Source organism: Chrysemys picta, chromosome 10, assembly GCF_011386835.1.
Source record: "Chrysemys picta bellii isolate R12L10 chromosome 10, ASM1138683v2, whole genome shotgun sequence".
NCBI lineage: Eukaryota > Metazoa > Chordata > Testudines > Emydidae > Chrysemys > Chrysemys picta.
Window position 1 is genome coordinate 26,893,140 of NC_088800.1, and position 18,441 is coordinate 26,911,580.

An 18,441-nucleotide genomic window follows, 5' to 3' on the forward strand; every position below is an offset into this window, starting at 1 on the left:
TTTTTTATTATTACCCTTTAAACTAAAGGAATAAGTCTTATATCTAATTAACTGAACTTACATATTCAATTAATAGATTCATTATACCTTAATGAATATGGATACAGCACTGGGGCAATAGCAGATTGCTGTGTCGGAGTGTTCCTACCTATATATCCTGTAAAGAACATGCTATGAATCTCAGAGCAATTTTTTTCAATTAAACAAACCGGAGTGCTAAGAGCACAGCGCACATGCAATCTAACATTTCTGTACAGCGTGAATTGGACAATTTTCTAGTCTTTGCCCTCATTCTAGCATCTGATAGTTTCCCCCATGCAAAATGAACCCAAGCAGCAACACTTCTGTTTCTGGAGAGGCAGGAAATCTAGATATTCCAGACTGAACCATTGTGAATTTGGGACCTCTGGAGAGAACAAAGTGGGAGGGCGACTCTGATTTAGAGCACCTAGAAATAGCAAGACAGGAAGCTTCTCACCTGTTAGGCGGCAAGTAATGGACTGAATGAGCTTTCAATGGAGTGAGTGTAACACTGCTATTAGAGGTGACCCAAGTGAGAAGATAAAGGGGGACCATGTCACAGGATCCTAGAGCCTGGGCTCCAGCCTGAGCCCGGATGTCTACATTGCAATTAAACAGGCCCACAGCCTGAGATCCATGAGCCCAAGTCAGCTGGCATGATCCAGACACGAGTTGTTAATTGCTGGATAGACCTACTAGAAGTAGGGAAGTAGAAGCACTAAGCACGAAGCGGTGCCTGGATACAAGGAGATCTCGGGGGGGGGGGGGGGAGGGCGGGGAGGGTGGCCTTGGGAGTGGACTGGCAGTGTAAAGGGAAGGTGGTTTGCAATGTAAATGGAGGAAGTTTTGTTGCCCTCCTAAAGATGCTGCCCTATCCATCTTCAAAGATTTGCTTGCCAAATGCAGCATTTTATATTGTTTTTGTGGAGATGGAATCAAGTCCTCACTTCCCTTGGGTTTTCTTAAAATAATATTTCACACTAGGAAGGTTTAGATCTACTGCCCTTCTAGAATCTTTATGGTCTTATCAGTAGCCATAATAAGGTCCACTGTTCCTGCTACCATAAGGAATTTAGTCTTTGTAACAGGGTAAAAGGGTTTGATAATGCATCCCATTCTGATTAGGAAAATGTAGAACTTACATCATCAGAAAAATCCACTGGAAATACTTCAAGGCTGTCTTGCTTTCTTCATGCAGCACAAATGTATTTACGAAGAAACCTTTTGTTTTCATAGCAACACCCTTTGGAAGTGTTTCTTCTTCAGGGGTCTGAAATTAATAAAAAAATATGAAATGAGCCAACGATATTCTGTTCTTGCAGAGAAAGGTATGCACAACTTATGGACTTTAATTGTTCTGAAAAAGGGAGTGTATGTCTGAAAACGGACAGGGAACTAGCCAGAACAAACTACTTCTCTGTACTCAATCAATCCATTCTCAAAAAAAAACGCTGGCCAAATCCTGCCCTGATTTACACACCCCTCTCCCAGTACATACAGTAAGATAGAGTTACGTGTAGTGTAACGTACAAAAGGAGCTTATATTAATATTATAACCAGCAGGTTTAAGGAAAAGCCATCACTAACCCAACATATAACATTGGCATGGACACAAAAATAGCTGTACAACTACAACATGTTTACTACACTTGCATTTTGAAACAAGAGCAGTGATACAGCAGCATTTCACTACTGCTCTCTGCCCAGCTCTTAGAGCCCTGTCAATGTGAAATGTTATCTCTGTCATACTATTTCAGATAGATAATCTCTGAGAGCACACATTCTCAACGAATCATTGCACAGTCGTCATATACATGAACATAGGAAGTGCCATACTGTACGCTCCTTAAAGCTATGTCAATAAATGGGATGGCTGCATGTAGCGAGGCGCTGCTGGGCCCCTCTTGCTTCTGCCCCTGCTGCCCTCACAAAACCAATCAGGGGCGCCTTAGGTTGATGCAATCACTCATGTATTTTATTTATAGTTCTTTCCCACCACCACCTTACTATCTATGTGCAGGGTTTTACAGCCAGACTTCACCAGCCCCTCTCAGCCTCTGGCCTTTCTCCCCCGCACAAGCCTTTATAGCCCCCGGCTAATTAGGCTGGCAGCTGTTTATAGTTGCCAAGCAGGCAGGGCTATTCAACCAGCCCCAGTCCACTCTGGCATGGCAGGAGGCTAATTAAGCTCTTCATGCCCAGCACCCTGTCAGATACCTCTTAGGTAACCACTAGGTTGGTCCATCCCAGGCCTCTCCTCCTCTGCCAGTGGTGTTACTCCAGGGAAGTCTCTTGCCTCCCACTGGGTGCTCCCCAGGGTCCTTCTTGCGGGTTCGTTCATCCCCCACCCACAGAACATACCCTGTGTAGGGGGTGGATGGCCCCACAGCTCTGCCACCACCTACAGGTCGCCACACCAATTGCACCCCCAGGTTTGGCCCCCCTGCTTCTCCCCCTTTCCCTCCAGCAGGGGATCAGGGTCAGCCGTGACTTCCCCCAGGACACCCAGGCCAAAGGTTCCTCCAACCTGTCCAGTGGGGTCTGGGTCTCTTTGTCTGGGGGCTCTATTTTGGGGCACTCCTTTGGCCCCTCCTCCTCTACTCCCTTTTCTTCCCCATTCGGACTCTGTTGTCTAGGGTTTTCCTCTGTTCTTTCCTGAGGACTTTGGTCCTCCCCTTTACTGGGGTCCATTAGCATAGAGGGCACCCCTCCCTTCTTCAGGGTCCCTCTCTTTTTTCCTCCCATGAGTCTCCTCCCCTCACCTCCTTTCCCTTTTGGGAAGGGGTTCCAGTCAGTCCCCAATATCACTGGGTACAGTAACCCCTCCACTACCCTGACCCGTTTCCAGGAAAACCTGCCCCACGTGTCCAGGGGCACCTGGGCCATTGGACAGTGCTTCCTATCCTTGTGGACGCACTCAAGTTTCATCCTCACCCCAGGGATAAGCCAGTGTGACTTTACCAGCCCCCTATGGATGAGCGAGCAGGCTGAGGCCATGTCCATTAGGGTCCTCCGGGGACTTCCTCTCCACCCTCCCTGGAATGGTGGCAGTCCTTGCCCCTTCCCCCACCCTCCAATGTTAGTCCAGCTGCAAAACTCGGCTAGGCCGCATTCCATCTCCTAGCAGTCACCCCTTTTATGTCCCGGTCATCCGCACTGCCAGGACATGAGTTGACCAGGATGACTGGGGGCTCCTCTTTCTTCCTCTCCGGGCCCTTCCCGGGGGGCATTTCTCTGGGTTTTTTCCCCTGACTCCAGGTCCCTGCACATCCGATCCTCCTTCCGGGGTAAGTCTGCTTCCGCATACTCCTCAGTTAGTTTGACTGCAGCCTCCACTGTGCTCGGCTGGTGTCGTCTGACCCAGACTCGCACGCTCTCTGAGAGGCCTGTAAAAACCGTTCTAGATGCACTCGGTCCATAATTTCTCCCACCGTTTGGGTATCCGACTGCAGCCAACGAGTGGCCCAATCCATCAGCTTCTGGGTGAATGCCCGGGGCCGCAAACCCCCTGTCCATCTGGCTGACTGAAATTTCTGGCGGTATTTTTATGCCGCTAGTCACACCTGGTCTAAGATGGCCGCCTTCACTGCCTCATAGTCTTTGGCCTGGTCATTACTGAGCGCCATATAGGCCACTTGAGCCTTGTCAGCCAGATAGGGAACCAGTCATAGGGCACAGGCTGCCCTATACCATCTGGCACCCAGGGCTACCCGCTTGAAGGTGCAGAGGAAGGTGTCCGTGTCATCGGCGGGGCCCATCTTACACAGGCCCAATCCCGTTGCCCGGGTGCCCATCACCCCACATGGGACTCACCAGTCGCTGTAGGAGCTGCTGCTGCATGTTAGCCTGCTCCCTTATAAAGTCCTGCAGGGTTCTCTGGTGAGTAAGACCTGCCTCTCTAGCTGGTGGGACTGCTGGAAGGCTTGCAACACCTTTTGCATCTCCTCCTGCTGCTTTGCTAGCAGGGGCCGGCTTTAGGCCAATTCCACTGATTCCCCTGAATCGGGCCCCGCGCCTAAGAGGGCCCCGCCCCCTAAAGAAGAGCGCCTTTTTAATTTTATTTACTCACCCGGCGGTGGTCTGGGTCTTCGGCGGCACTTTGGCGGCGAGGGGTCCTTCACTCGCTCCAGGTCTTCCGCAGCATTTTGGCGGTGGGGGGTCCGCAGAAGACCCGGAGCGAGTGAAGGACCCCCCCCCACTGCTGAAGTGCCGCTGAAGACCTGGACCGCCGCCGGGTATTCGAATCGGGCCCCACAGTGCCTAAAACCGGCCCTGTTCGCTAGCCATTGCAGGATCCTTTCCATCTCCGGGCCACCACGCACTCATGCTGGCTTCATATCCCAGACAAGCCCCCGTGTGTAGCAAGGCGCTGCTGGGCCCCTCTTGCTTCTGCCCCGCTGCCCTTACAAAACCAATCAGGAACACCTTAGGTCCATGCAATCACTGTGTATTTTAATGATAGGTCTTTCCCACCACCAGCTATCTATGTACAGGGTTTTACAGCCAGACTTCACCAGCAACAGGCTAGAGCCACCAGCCCCTCTCAGCCTCTGGCCTTTCTCCCCCCTGCCCACTCCCCTGGCTAATTAGGCTGGCAGCTGTTTCTAGTTGCCAAGTAGGCAGGGCTATTCAGCCAGCCCCAATCCATTCCCCTTGATTGGAGCTGGTGTGGCAGGGGGCTGATTAAGCACTTCGTGCCCAGCACCCTGTCACACTGCACTTCTGTATCTTCTAAAATGTTATCATTATTTGTTATTTCCTGGGACCTCATGGTGTGTTCAGCCTTTTACAGAACAGAGAGCTGTTGGCTTTGCCCCAAGGAGTTTACAGGACTCCCACTGCCTGCAGTGGGTTTTGAATCAGGCCCTTAAGGCTATAGCCAATGTGGAATATGCTTACAGTGTTTACTAATAGAAGTAACATGAATTCATAGGTATCTTTCAAGTTTGTCACTCCAAGGGGCTGATGTTTCTTCTATGGACTGAGATCTTTTACTCCTATATCTGATTCACATTAGCACTTATGCATCAGAGATGACAGCAAAGGATAGATGGAGGCAGACCAGAAAGGGAAAGATGGTCTGCAGAAGTGTTCCTTGGGTATGCAAAGAATCAGTAATGCTGTATTTGAAGCTGTTCAGCTCTTCATCATAAAATAGTTGCTTTCTTTGAATGCACCCGCAGTAGCAATGATTCACTTACTAGAGAAAAATCTTTCAAAAACCGTGTAGTAATTTTTCTGTGAAAATGTAAGTTAGGTGAATAAACTTGCATACAGACAGGAAATACAGCTAATGGGCATATTAGCTCAACTAAAACCAACAGATTTACAGTAGGGAAGAATTTGGCCCATATTATACAAATACTGAAAGGTGCATTGTGTTGCATGTTAATAAACTTGCTCACCCTGGCTATGTTGGGTTTATCACTTACATCAATAATGATTTATGTGATACTCGGAATACTATACTGTTAAGAACTCAGTGCTGTATATATTGTTACCCCTGAGAATTAAGCTCTGGGAGCAATATGTAGCAGCATTATTCTTTATTTCTGTAGGACAAAGCATGAGGGGGAACGTAAGGAAGGTAGAATAATACAGTCTATATAAGCCTTTCTCATTCCTAGTCTGCTTGGATATAGACATAGGGCCAAAGTACTTTAATGCAGATTTCACGGATGTAATGGGACAATTTATGGGGCCCAGTTCTGAGGTTACAGTATAGGTACATTCAAGAATGGATCACATTAATATTGTAGACATTCTTTCCCTTTTTTAAAAAGCTTTGGCCTCCCTGCTTTCAGTCACCTGAATTCCGTTTAATGATACTTAAACTGTATATGTTACACAAATTGGAAACTCAAGTCCAAATGAAACATCATTAGCAAAAATCAAAAAACTACAGGCAGAGAGTATTAGCCTCTTTGCGCTGTTCTGCACATGTGCGACCCTCTCCACCTCTTTGCAGTAATAGCAGCCTTTCCACATGAGCGATGATCAAAGGCCAGGATTAATCACAGTCCAGAGATGCTGGTGCAGAGCAGTGGTGCTTACTGCATGGACCCGGGGAGTTACATCCCAGTTGTCAGTTTTTTAAGCTCTAAGCTACCCTGACAGTCTTGAAGGATGCTCCTGTCATCTGTTTGGCAGTGCCAGTATTCCTACCATTATGACATCGCGAGCAGGGCCAAGATGGTAAACCTGAGAATGAGTGAGATTAGTAGAAAACAGTAATCATGGTGTTATCATCCGACCACTGTTTAACTGGGCAGTCCAGCTCTCTATGTAGTAAAGGAGCAGTAACAGGAAAGGTAGGTTGCATGGATTATTAATTAAGGTTTTAAATGTTTAATAGTATTTCTTTTTCCTTACATTTAGTATGTTCTTTCCCCCCCACCCCCAATGCCATCTAGATATTTGTTAGAACTGGGAGAATACTTCAACAAACCTGCTGTGATTATCACTCAAATGATAAACTGAATTCACTACAGCTGCGTTTGTGCCCCTTTTGTATTGGCTTTCTGCAAAGAGTCTAGCCAATGACTTTAATGGGAGGAATATATGTGAAAACTGAAAATTTTAAGCAAATATTAAAGAATATTTGAAGAAAGCAAACTCTGATCTTTTAAGTGTAGGTATTGGCACTAGAAAGCAGATTCTCAGAGTTATGCTCACCTAGCCAAGGAACAAAAGCACTATGGGGAAAGCAGTGTGGTCTGGAGAAAGGAACATGGAGTTGGGAATGAGGAGCTCTTGACTCATAATCTTGGATGTGCCACTGACTCTACCCTGTGACTTCAGCCAACTCTCCCCCACAGTATCTCCAGCTACCAAAAATGGGGCTACCAAACCTTGCACACCTGTTGTGAGGATTAATGAGGTGATCACCACACAGCCCTCTGAGAATGAAAAGAGGTACAGAAATGCAGTGCAACTCTGGAACAATGCAGCTCTTCATTGCCTCCCTACTCAGGGCTGTGGCTACCTGCCACAATCTCGGCCTCTGTTAGAGAAGGAATTGCTATCGACATTCTTCTTAATCAATTACTTTTCTTAAGTACACCACTTATGTCTCATCTTTCAAGGAAGAAACACCGTATTCACCTCATTCTTGCTGTAATGAACATGTCCTCGGGAACCTGCTGCAATTTTTTACACAAATAATTATGCAAATCTTTTCCTTTCATAGCCACAATAAAGTTGTATCTTTTATGTGCTGTAATAACTAATATCCTGAACATGAAGCTTTGGTGCAAAGGTGTCTCCCAAAATGTAATAAATTGGGATTTATTATAAATATAATAAATATTATAAATAAATTATAATCACATTACACTCCAAAGTTGCACCAAACCAGAGTGATCTCTGGAATAACTCAGTTGAAGCAATTGGAGTAGAAGACTCCTGGGTGAGGGAAGTGAATTTTACCCTTATCCTGATCCTGCAGAATCAGGCCCTGTTCTGGATGGGCCAGATCCAAAACCCACTGACGTTCATGGGAATGGGAATTCCCACTGATTTTAGTCAGCTTTAGGTCAGGCTCTATATTCCTGATGCTGCTAGGTGCTGCTGCCTTCTACATAGCCTTATTAACACTAGCATATTTCAGACACCAAATACCCCATGGGTGCAGCACGGCTGGAGACAGGAATAGCATAAACAAGGCTTAGACATCTTTACTACCGGGGCATCTAACCCACCAGTGGAACTGCAGCCACTGAGAACTGTGGGTATGCCTACACTGCAATTAAAAACCCACGGCTGGCCCATGTCAGCTGGTTCAGACTAGGGGTCTTTAATTGCAGGTTAGACCTTCAGACTCAGGCTGGAGCCTGAGCTCTGGGACCCTCTCCTCCCCCCCCCCCCCAGAACATTCTAGAGGTTGGGCTTGAGCCCAAAAATCTACACCACAGTTAAACAGCCCCTTAGCCAAGCCGTGTGAGCCTGAGTCAGCTGACACAGGACAGCCACAGGTGTCTAAATGCAGTGTAAAAATATACCAGGGATCCAAAAGACCCCATGCGTAGACACAGCACCAGACCCTATGCATCCCCAACTCATCATGAAGTCACCTACAAGGATTAGGCTCTGGGTATTCCTGTACTTAATACAAACAAAGCCAACGGATGAAACAATGTGTCAATTTGTTCAAGTCAATCAATCAATGTGTCAGCTGAGTCAGTGACACATCTGATAGGAACAACCAAGATGCTAATAGCTTCTTAAAGAAAAGTAGATGAATGTTTCACTGTAGAAATATTATTCCACACTGGGCCTGTAGTGTGCTCAGAACCTTCAGCTCTCTTTCAAGTCAGTGGGAAATAAGGTCCTGAATACCTTGCAGGATCAAGCCCCTAGTCAGTTTTTCTACAATTAAGCTAAACATTTGGGAGGCATACACTCTTTTCCAGTGCCTCACCAGACTATACCACACTGTAAAAGCCACTGGACTGAAGCAGATTTCATCAGAGGCGTTTACATTATTCTGCCTCATTGCTCTCTCATTAACAGGGCTCTCTCATCACTAGAGAGTTAAGGTATTTAGTCCAAGCAGTGTATTACTATTCAGTCCATGAATGTACAAAATCACAGCACTTCTAAAGCAGCATTCTTCAATAGGCACTGAAATCTCTCTAAACTGTACAGAATGTGCCTTTTTAAAAAAATAAATAAATAAAGGCTAGAGCACATTTCTTTGGCAAGCACTCACTCACTGGCACCGCCTCCTTTGCAGAAAGGTATCAAATGGCCAACAACTGCGTAACTTTAATCCCATCCGGGAGCAAAACCAAGGGCTTGCTTCCATATTTGGCAGTTTATATAATCTCTCTCCTTCTCATCTTTTGGGGAAATAAACACACAAAAGTTTACCTTGGTAAAAGGTAACCTTGGGGGAAAGACAATGATTAATCCATTCTGTGTGGAATTAGAAGAAAAAAAGTTCATCAGCTTCTGATTGTGAGGTTTCCAGTATTATCTAGTTCTGCTAATATAAATAGAAGCCAGCAAACTCAGATATCACACAGGATGGAAAACTTATGATGCATCATCAGGTCACGTTGAGGGGATCCAGTCAATGCCTGCACAGTCAGATGATTTCACTGGCTGCACAGATGTCAAAATCTCATATTTCAATGTATAAGTAAAAGTGTCAAAGTTCAGCTGAAGCAGGGATGATTACAAAGCAAATTTGAGGGGTCTGTGCTGGAGCATAACTGGCATTACAGAGCAACAAGAGGAACAAAAAAATGAACGGGCAAAGCAAAAGAACATTCAAGGAGAAATTTGCCTTGAAGAACAGCTTTATAAAAGAAGCCCTGTCCGAATTCCTGGGAACATTTGTAATGATAGTAAGTTTCAGCTGCTTTCCTTCCTTCCCACTAATTTAATGATGGATAGTATTTGTAAGGGGACATGTGTTGCTTTTCCTTGTACTCTACAAGTAGATTGGGTCACTGACTGACAAATAGTGCACAGCAGTAAATGAATTGCTTCTATTAATGGTAAGTTTGTTATTACTTCAGTCACTTGAAATAAATATGCATGACTATTAAATATAGACACTACAATATTTGTTGAATATACTTTACAATTGTCTCTTAAAAGTTTCATTTGATAACTGACTAGGTTTTTAGTGACTTACCAACTTCTGAAAAATGTGCAGATGTGAACAATACACTTCAATAATCCTGCTTTTCTATTTTTAAAAAAAAATCAGGAATTTCTCAGTTCTATTTGCATTGACTAATGAACCATATTGCACATATAGGGGATAACAAATCTCAGACTAGGTATCTTTTCACTGTGTTACACAGATTTAATCCTGTGTTTCCTAGTGAACGTAATAGCTGTTGCACTGCTGAATCCTCAGGGATTTGAAAGCTTATCACATTTTGTTTGTGGCTTTTACACTGTTACATTTGCTGTAACCTGCATCTATTTTCCATTTCAGGTAAATATTAGATCCCTCCATTATTTATTCACAGCAGCAAAATGTTTTCCTCTTTACTTCTTGTTCAAAAAGTTTCCTGGGACCTTTGCATATTAGAAATTAGACACACAATGTAGATTTGATTTACAAAGACACACTGACATGTTAGTAATATTCTAATAGCACATAAAATAATGATTACATTGTCCTTTCCAGACACTGACTAATCCTTAGTGAGTTTGGTATTATTCTTTTTTATAGATGGGGAAACCGAGGCACAGAGCAGGTCACCGATTTACCAAAGAGGATTATCTGGGATTAGAATACTAGTGCTAATCCCCCTATCCTTCCTTGTAGATGAAATGCAACTGTCTTGTGGTTTTGCTAAGTATTTTATCAAGGTGAAACTGCATCAGAAAATAAACAAAACAAAACAAAATAAAAATAAAAATACCTACCAAGACCCCAAACTAAATACAGGCATAATACTAGCATGGAAAGGTGTATTTTTTTGTCTGTAATCATGTCAGTTAGATTTAAAGCATGTCATCTTCTAGAAGACTCCCGATAGTTATGTAAGTGTTGAAAATGACATTCGTTATCATACGTCAACCAACTCTTAGCACAGGCATGACCGTAACAATCCTATTCTGCACAGTGTTATAGCAAGGGACTCAGTTAGATGCAAGATTCTCAAAGCATTTTAGCAACAATAATCAATTAAGTTTCACAATAACTCCGTAAGGAAGGAAAATATTTTACATATTAGGAAGCGTGATTACAGAGGTTATAGGAGGCACCCAGGAAGTCTGTGGCAGAGCTGTGAATATAACCCAGATCACTTGATATCCAGTCCTATGTCTTAACCACACGATCCTCCTCCCCGCCCCCATTAATCAAATTATGTAAGTGAAGAAAATATATTATAGTGCAGATGCTATTATTTAATGTTCTGCCATGCAAGAGTGGAAGGAAATGCAACCGTACAGTCGTTTTACAGTATAACGGGGAAAACAAAATACATAATCCAGGGGTTGGCAACCAAATTTCACAACCTACTTTCTCTTTTTTTAGTTTAAAGTTGTTTCAGCCTTGAATAATGCTGAAAACACCTACAAATAGACAATTGGATAATTGAGCAATCAGCAACCTGCTAAGAAACTAGGCTGATGTTTTGACTGCACAGGATTTTCTGAAGTAAACTACAGTACAGGGTTATTGTAACAAGGCGCTCCCTTTTCTGCAGTTACTTGCCTCACTATTTAATGGGATCCCACTACCAATAGCATCTCTCACCTCATGATTCACTTCTTTTAAAAAAAAATATTAAAACCGATTTAATTTTGAGCTGGTGAAAGGGGCATGATTGACAACTCTGGAGACAGAAATCCACGAAGAGCAGACCAGCGTCAGGGGGGGACTGCAGAAGTATGAGCTTCCCCACACTGTCCCACTGACATGCCTTAATCCTATTCTAGAGTGAGAGTCAGACAGTTCCGCTGGTCTATTCAATCCAGAGCCTCTCTGGAGGCACAACTAATGCCAGTTGTGAGGGTTGCTTGTAGGATGTGGATACTATATCCACCTAGAAATGGGTCAGCTCGCCTATTGATTTCCCATAGGCCACATATTGCAATGTCTTTTCAGTCACTACCAAATTGGGGTTTAATGGAATAATAAAAATAAAAAAAATAATAATTTGGCCAGTCACTTATTTCTCCTAGAAGTGGAAGACTGCATATGTTATTACTAACCTCAGGATTCCAACCCCACTGATCCTAAGAAGATGTAGCCCCCCTCCCGCCGCCAACACACACACACACAGAGCAATCCAATTTTGGCTCCAGTTCTTCTGGGAGGCTAACATCTTGATCCTAGACTGCTATGCGTTCTTATGTTACCATGTTTGAAAAGTTCACTCAAACCAGGAATATTATTTTCCAGACTCTGAAAAATTAAGTGTGAAAGCCTTATAGGATTTATTTCAGGATATTGGTAAAGTAGCAATTGGTTATGGGGCAAAACCTGCCCTTCCACCAGGGTTGCAGAGGGTTCCGCCTACAGTAGAACTGATGTGGATTCATTGAGGACAGGCCTTGAGGATGCCACACAGAGCTAGCTACTCACACACCCTATGCCAGAGCCTGGCTTCATGGGGTTCACAGCCCACCACAAATCCATAGGAAGCCACTGTGATAGGTGGATCTGATGGCATATAGGGCAAGGGCCATGGCCCACTATATAGAATGGGTCATAGATGCCGCTGTGTAGCCTACTCCAGTTTTAGACCCCTCTGCTTTCACCACCAGTTTCCAAAGTGTTCCCCAGCACACAGCATAGCTGCTCTAGTTATGCTCTAGGACCAGGATTAGAGTGGTTCCACCATACATAGGCAGTGAAAATGTTACACTTAATCAAGGTAGGAATGTCAGGCCTCATGTGTAATTTCTAAGAAACAAACTTGGACTAGTGCAGTTTCTATATTAGCAGCACAGGCAAATGTGTGCTACGAGGAGCGTGCATTATGCCGAAGATTTCTGCTTGCAAATGGTTTGCTGATGTCTGAACTGTTCATTTCCCCGTTTTTACACTTGTGTTGGTGGCATTACATGTAACATCTAAAGTCTCATTGTGTAGTTTAAATACATTTTTAAAGATGAAAGTCTATCTTTAACCCACCCAGTTATGGTATGTCTGCAGCGTTTGCAGCACATATATAAAAATAGAGACACCTGTTTTCTTCACAGCAGGTGCAGTGTCGTGTGATTTTTGCACACCCAGAATATGGAAACTACAGTATGGACCAGATCATTCCAGTTCTGGCTGACATTTGGCCCCGTTCACATTATGGTGGGCTTTGCACCCCTCCAAAACAGGCTGTGGGTTCTGCTCCCAAATCTCAGGGACCTTCCATGGGTTTCCGTGTTGCATCTGGGTCTCCCACACACATGCATGCACCCAACCCCTGCCCCACGTCAACCTCCCACACACAGACAGCTTCCTGGCGGTGAGACTCCACTGGAGCCACATTGACAGGGTTCCTGCATCTGCCTGCAGCCCTCGTGCTGTGGGGCCTGTGGCAAATTTCCTCCCAGAGTTCCATGGGGCTAGTGGGAGAGATGGCACAGGGACAGTGGCACAACAGAGCAGAGAAGCAGTGGAGCTGAGCGGTGGGTTACATGATTTCCAGCTGATCTCTCATTCCAGTGGATCTCTCATTAGGGGTCTACGTAGGCCTAGTCTGCCTCTCTCTGGTTTAAACCTTCTTTCTACATATATTTTTTCCCTTCTGTTTTCTTACCCTTTTCTAAAGTCATGTCTGTGCAAGGGTGTCTTACACCAATGCAGCTACACAGGAACCAAGGTGGTGGTGATGTGCTGCTCCAGTGTAAAGTCAGACTTACTCCAGTTTACACCAGTGTAGCTCATCTGAACTGGAGCAGTGAAATGCTCCAAAAGAGCGACTTCCCTCGCTTGTTCCATGAACTTAGTGTATTTTCTGTTTTATTTTCACTCTCGAGAGAATGTTCTTGTTGAAAGCAATTTCCCAGAAAACTGGCTATGGAGCAAATAACTCCGGAGTCCAACAGGCAGGTAGGGGCAGGGCCTGTTTTCTTGCTAAAGTAGAGCACAAGCTTCCACTTGCAATATCAGGGCAAGTGGGTGGCAGTTGTGCAGGCTCCCTCTACATATAGATTGTGTGTTGTTTACCTGTGTCCTCCTACTGATTGTGGAGAACATTTCACTGTATGTTATAGTTGGAGATGATGTTGTATATGTTTCATGGTACATCTACACTGTAACTGGGGTGTGTGATTGCAACATACATACCCAAGCTAGCTTTAACCTTGCTAGTGTGGTACCTGACCAGTGAAGCTGCAGCTGGACAGACTTCAACACAGGCCATTCAAGCCTGTCCAGAACCTTAGGTAATTACTCAAGCAACTGGTCTGCGCTGAAGTCCATGCTACTGTGGCTTCAGTACTGTTGGTACCCGCGCTAGCTAGATTAAAGTTAGCTTGGGTATGTATGTTGCAAAATGCTGCAATCACACACCCCAAATGCAGTGCAGGTAAACCCTTAAACTTGACCTTGAAAGGGGAAGAGCTGAGGACTTAGGATGGCTGCTGTCCTTCTGCACAGCTTTAGTCTGCGGTTGAAGTTGCAAAGTCTCCTGTGTAACTCCCATTGAAACGGATGGGTGTTTGTTGTGTGCATAAAGACTGTGGTCTGTGGAGATCTGATACACTAGCTGTGTTGAAGACGCTGGTACAGGCTGAGGGAAGGTAGCATCAGTTGTTTGACTAATGACTGAATGCCTATTTATCTTGTGGTCGTCAATATCTTCTGTCTTGTTTTCAAACTGCAAGCACTTCATTATTGTATTCACCACTTTTTTTTCTGGTTCCTATTGTAAATAAACTCTTTGGGTTTGCACCAAAATACCACATCTTGGTTTATTCCTGCCTAAAAAAGCTACAAATCAATCATTGACTGCTGGTCAAGTCACAATCAAGTCAATAAATCCATTACAATTTAGCTGACTTCATATTTTTCTTCGTCCATACTCCATATGTACTCCAGTGCACATTAAGAATGGCACTGTATTGCAGATCCACAGTAGCAAAGCCATATTTGAAGTCCTTATAAAGTGGTGTTTATTGGATAATAGCCAGTTTAAATCTTGATTATTTACTTCTGTTTATTAAATGAAAGATGTGTTTAGCCTACATTATGGAATAAGTACTTATACATTTTATATTTTTAAAAACAAAGATGATTTAAGTTTTGTCATGATCAAAAATCCAAAGTTTGAAGAGAGGTTAGACTATCTATTTATAGAATGAGAGGGTTCAGTCATTTTTGTGTATTATAAAATATAAATTAAATAGATATCAGTGGCTTCTAATAGCCACCTAGCTACTAGCTGTTATCAATTGACAATTTCCAGAAAGCATCACGTGAATGGTTAGTTAGAAGGGATTTGAAGTAGGATGGGTTAGTCATGAGTGAGAAAAAAGCGGTTATAAATGAAAGATTAAAATGCATTTATAATTGAAATTTTGATACATCATTTACTATGGCAACACCCTTTATAACACGTTCTATGCATTGTGGGGTTCAGGTATGGTAATACTCTGAAAAGTGGCTCTACAATGTTACAGAGTTCTATGTAGTAGGGCCTCTGGCAATACTGTAGTACAAATAACACAATAATCATCACTCATGATTTGAACTTGACCCAGTTTGGTCCTAAACTTCCGGAGCATTTTACAAGTAAAAATGTCTGTGTTTTTTCCTATCTGCCAATGCCACAAATTCAACCTGGGGTCAGAAAGTTTTCTGGCTCCTGCAAACTTACCAGTAACATAGATTCTTAAGCTAGAATTTTGTTGGCCATTCTACTGATGACCTGCAAGCCAAATAATAATCCCTCTCTCTCTCTCTCAATTGTATTGAACCTGCTTGCAAACAGAAGTCAAACGTAATAAAAACATCGCTTACTTTTGTCACTAAAGGGGACAGTCACCAACACACAGGCACCAGATTGTGTTGAGTGAGGGGGATATTTTTGCATAGTCACTTTTCTGGCCCTAATTGTACTTTTATCAAAATTAGGTTTTTGCTCCAAACAGCAGTTCATATCTCACTGTAGTTTTTCTTTCTAACTGAGCTGAATGGTTAGCAGTGGAGTGGAAGAACTGGAAGTAAGGCTAGCTAATGTTTTTCAAACCTAAAATGTTTTTCACAGCAAATAATTTTAAAAAAAGTTACAGGAAATCCTTTGTGTTTCCTGTTACCCAAAGTGCAAAATTGTGGTAGTCAGGCTTTCCAGTATATGACATTTTAATTTCAGGTGCTGCAAGCATTCTGTACTGTGCAAAGGTTTTAAAAGAGAATTCAGTTAATCTTTGCAATACCAGCAGCCCCATCTCATTGGCTTCTGTTGATTAACACAGAGGTACCAATAAGTAAACTGGGATACATTTTCAAAGGGCAGAGGCCCAGAGTCCTTTGTGCAGATATAACTTTTGCCAGCAAAATTGGCACTGAACTGCATGCACATTGCTGAGTACATTAGCCTCTCCCAACCTGACTGCAAAATAATCAAAACTACATCCACAATTCAACTGTAGGTGCAAAATGTGGGTGCAAATTTTGCAGGCACAAATTTGGACGCTGCTCTTTTGGAAATTTGGCCCATTAAGTAAGAAAATAAAAATAAATAAAATGAAGTTAAACTAATAAAATTTCCAAACTGTTACAAGAACCTGGAACATATAATGAGAGACAAGAAATTAACTTTTCACTATAAAGTGAGTTTACACTCTTTTGCCTTCAGTATGCTCTGATTGTTAGAATCATAGAATTGTTTAGGTTAGAAGGAATTATTGTGAGACTTCTAGTTCATTCCTTTGTATAATGGAAGAATTAATTTCCAAGCCATCCCTAAAATGGTTTATGACTGATATGGCAATTTCCTGCAATATTCTTGAAAAACCTTATTATGTTTAATTTATGTATTATTGTGGGCTGAGTGGCAGATACCAGACCTGGCAGTTCTAAAAAGACTATATTGAAAATATGCCAGACAAGTGTGGACTTCTGGAACAATAAGTGGATTTTCTGGGGAGTCCCCTGGGAAAGGTTAATGCAAATTCCCCAGCTCCAGGAGAGTATCATTGTCTGCTGATTAGCTGTTACAGCAGGCCAAGCTCAAAGGCCTGAGCACTATAAAGAAATAGGCTGATCTGTCCAGTTTTTGTTCTGGTTCTGGATCTAAGATGTAACCATGGGGAAAACCCAGTTGTGAGTTGTGAAGGACTAAAACCTACCAGACCCCTTGGTTGGAGAAGGCAATGACCTCTGGTAAGCCTTTTAGCATGCACGTAGGAACTTCTATTGTTTTGATATGTTCTCTCTCTAATGCTTTTACCTTAACAAACAATATGCTTGCTTAGAAGCAACAGTGTGGTAACTTACACCTGCAGGCAATACACTGGTCATAACCTTTGGAGAGAAAGCAAAGCACAGCCACTGGCCTGTTTAAGCAGATTGACTTGTTGGGGGTATCACACTGTAAATCAGGGAACTGCCTTAAAAACCCCACTCAGAAGGGAGAGAGGCACAAATCTCTACCCAGAAGAAGTGACAGCAAGAAGCTGGAAACAATTAAATGGGTGCCCTTGGGTGGACGATATAGGGAGAAAATAGGTGCAGTTGTGACTGCACAACACCCTCAAAAGAAGAGCCAGAGAACTTAAATTCATAACTCTGCTGAATGCTAAAAACCATAGATTTAACAAGTGCACTTATCTTGGCTCATTACAACAATTTGTAACATACCCTATTGCCTGCTGCCCTTAATTGCTCACTTCATTTTAAGCGGTCTTCTACAGCAGGTGTGAACCCCTTATGCTTAACAATCTATTCCACCTTCTGTTTAGCTTAGGCACTCTGGTTACCTTCTTCAGACCTAAGGAAGAGCTTGTCTCTTCCACCAACAAAAGTTGGTCCTATAAGAGATTAACTCACCTACCGTGTCACACTGTTCTATTAACATTTCAAAAAAATTAAACTTACAAAATTTATCCTATTTTTGAATGAAAACAAAGTTCAACCAGCTGAGGGCCAATGACCAATGGCATTGTACACCCAGCCTGGGGTGTGACTGTACATCTGGGAGCATGACCAAGGCCCTGCATTCCCATTCATTTGCCAGCACCTGGAGGAAGTACATACTGCACTTTTCAGGTACCACTCTCCCAGGAGCCATCAGGCCAGCTTCTGTCCTATACAGGCACAACACCTGCAGGCACTACTGCCTGGGTGATACAACTCCCCAGCCAGCATTGCTGTGGTTAAACATGCTTTTACTTTTTTTAAGCTTTTACGTTTGTAAGTTGGTGCAGGAAGGAAAAGAGACAGACACATCTCAGTACAAGAATAAATTATGAGACTTGCAAGGAAACACCAAATTAATATATTCTAGTTCTTCTCAAGAAGCTAAAAAGTAATTCTTCCCTCCTTCTCTTTTCTCTGCATCCCAACCCCTGTTTGAAGCAGACACCCTCCACCCCTGCAAGGTAGGGTACAACCTGAACTCCTTCAGAGTGTTTTCCTTTCCGACCGTCTCCTGGATTTCTAAAACCCAGTGAGAACCTGAAAATAATTTTCACCGAAGAAATTGGTTCAAACTGGTTGTCTTGGCTAGTTTAGGACAGAAAAGCATTTCAGTATCCAAGGTTGAAGAGGGCAATATTAAATTAAAATATTAAAAAATATGAGAGAGTACAGACCTTTCCAGTTTCCCTGGGCAATTTATCAGTTTATTCCTCCTCTATAGCACATGCAAGAACAAAAATAAAACATTTCAAACACTACTTTAAAAAATGAAGTACGGTCTATAGCTCAATATTTCTCATATATATTTTACATAGAGCAATTTGAACCAGATCTTCGTGTGTTTTAAAGCTTAAATGTCATTT

At 43.2% G+C, this 18,441-nt stretch overlaps 1 protein-coding gene across 1 annotated transcript in view; it reads left to right on the plus strand.

Moving 5' to 3' along the window:
* The first annotated feature begins 8,789 nt into the window (after positions 1 to 8,789).
* Positions 8,790 to 18,441, plus strand: part of AQP9 (aquaporin 9) — a 40,524-nt gene continuing 30,872 nt past the window's right edge. The window contains exon 1 of the mRNA XM_005309388.5: positions 8,790 to 9,371. Coding sequence (XP_005309445.1) covers positions 9,270 to 9,371 — 102 coding nt within the window. The 5' untranslated portion in view covers positions 8,790 to 9,269. The remainder of the gene's footprint in view (positions 9,372 to 18,441) is intronic.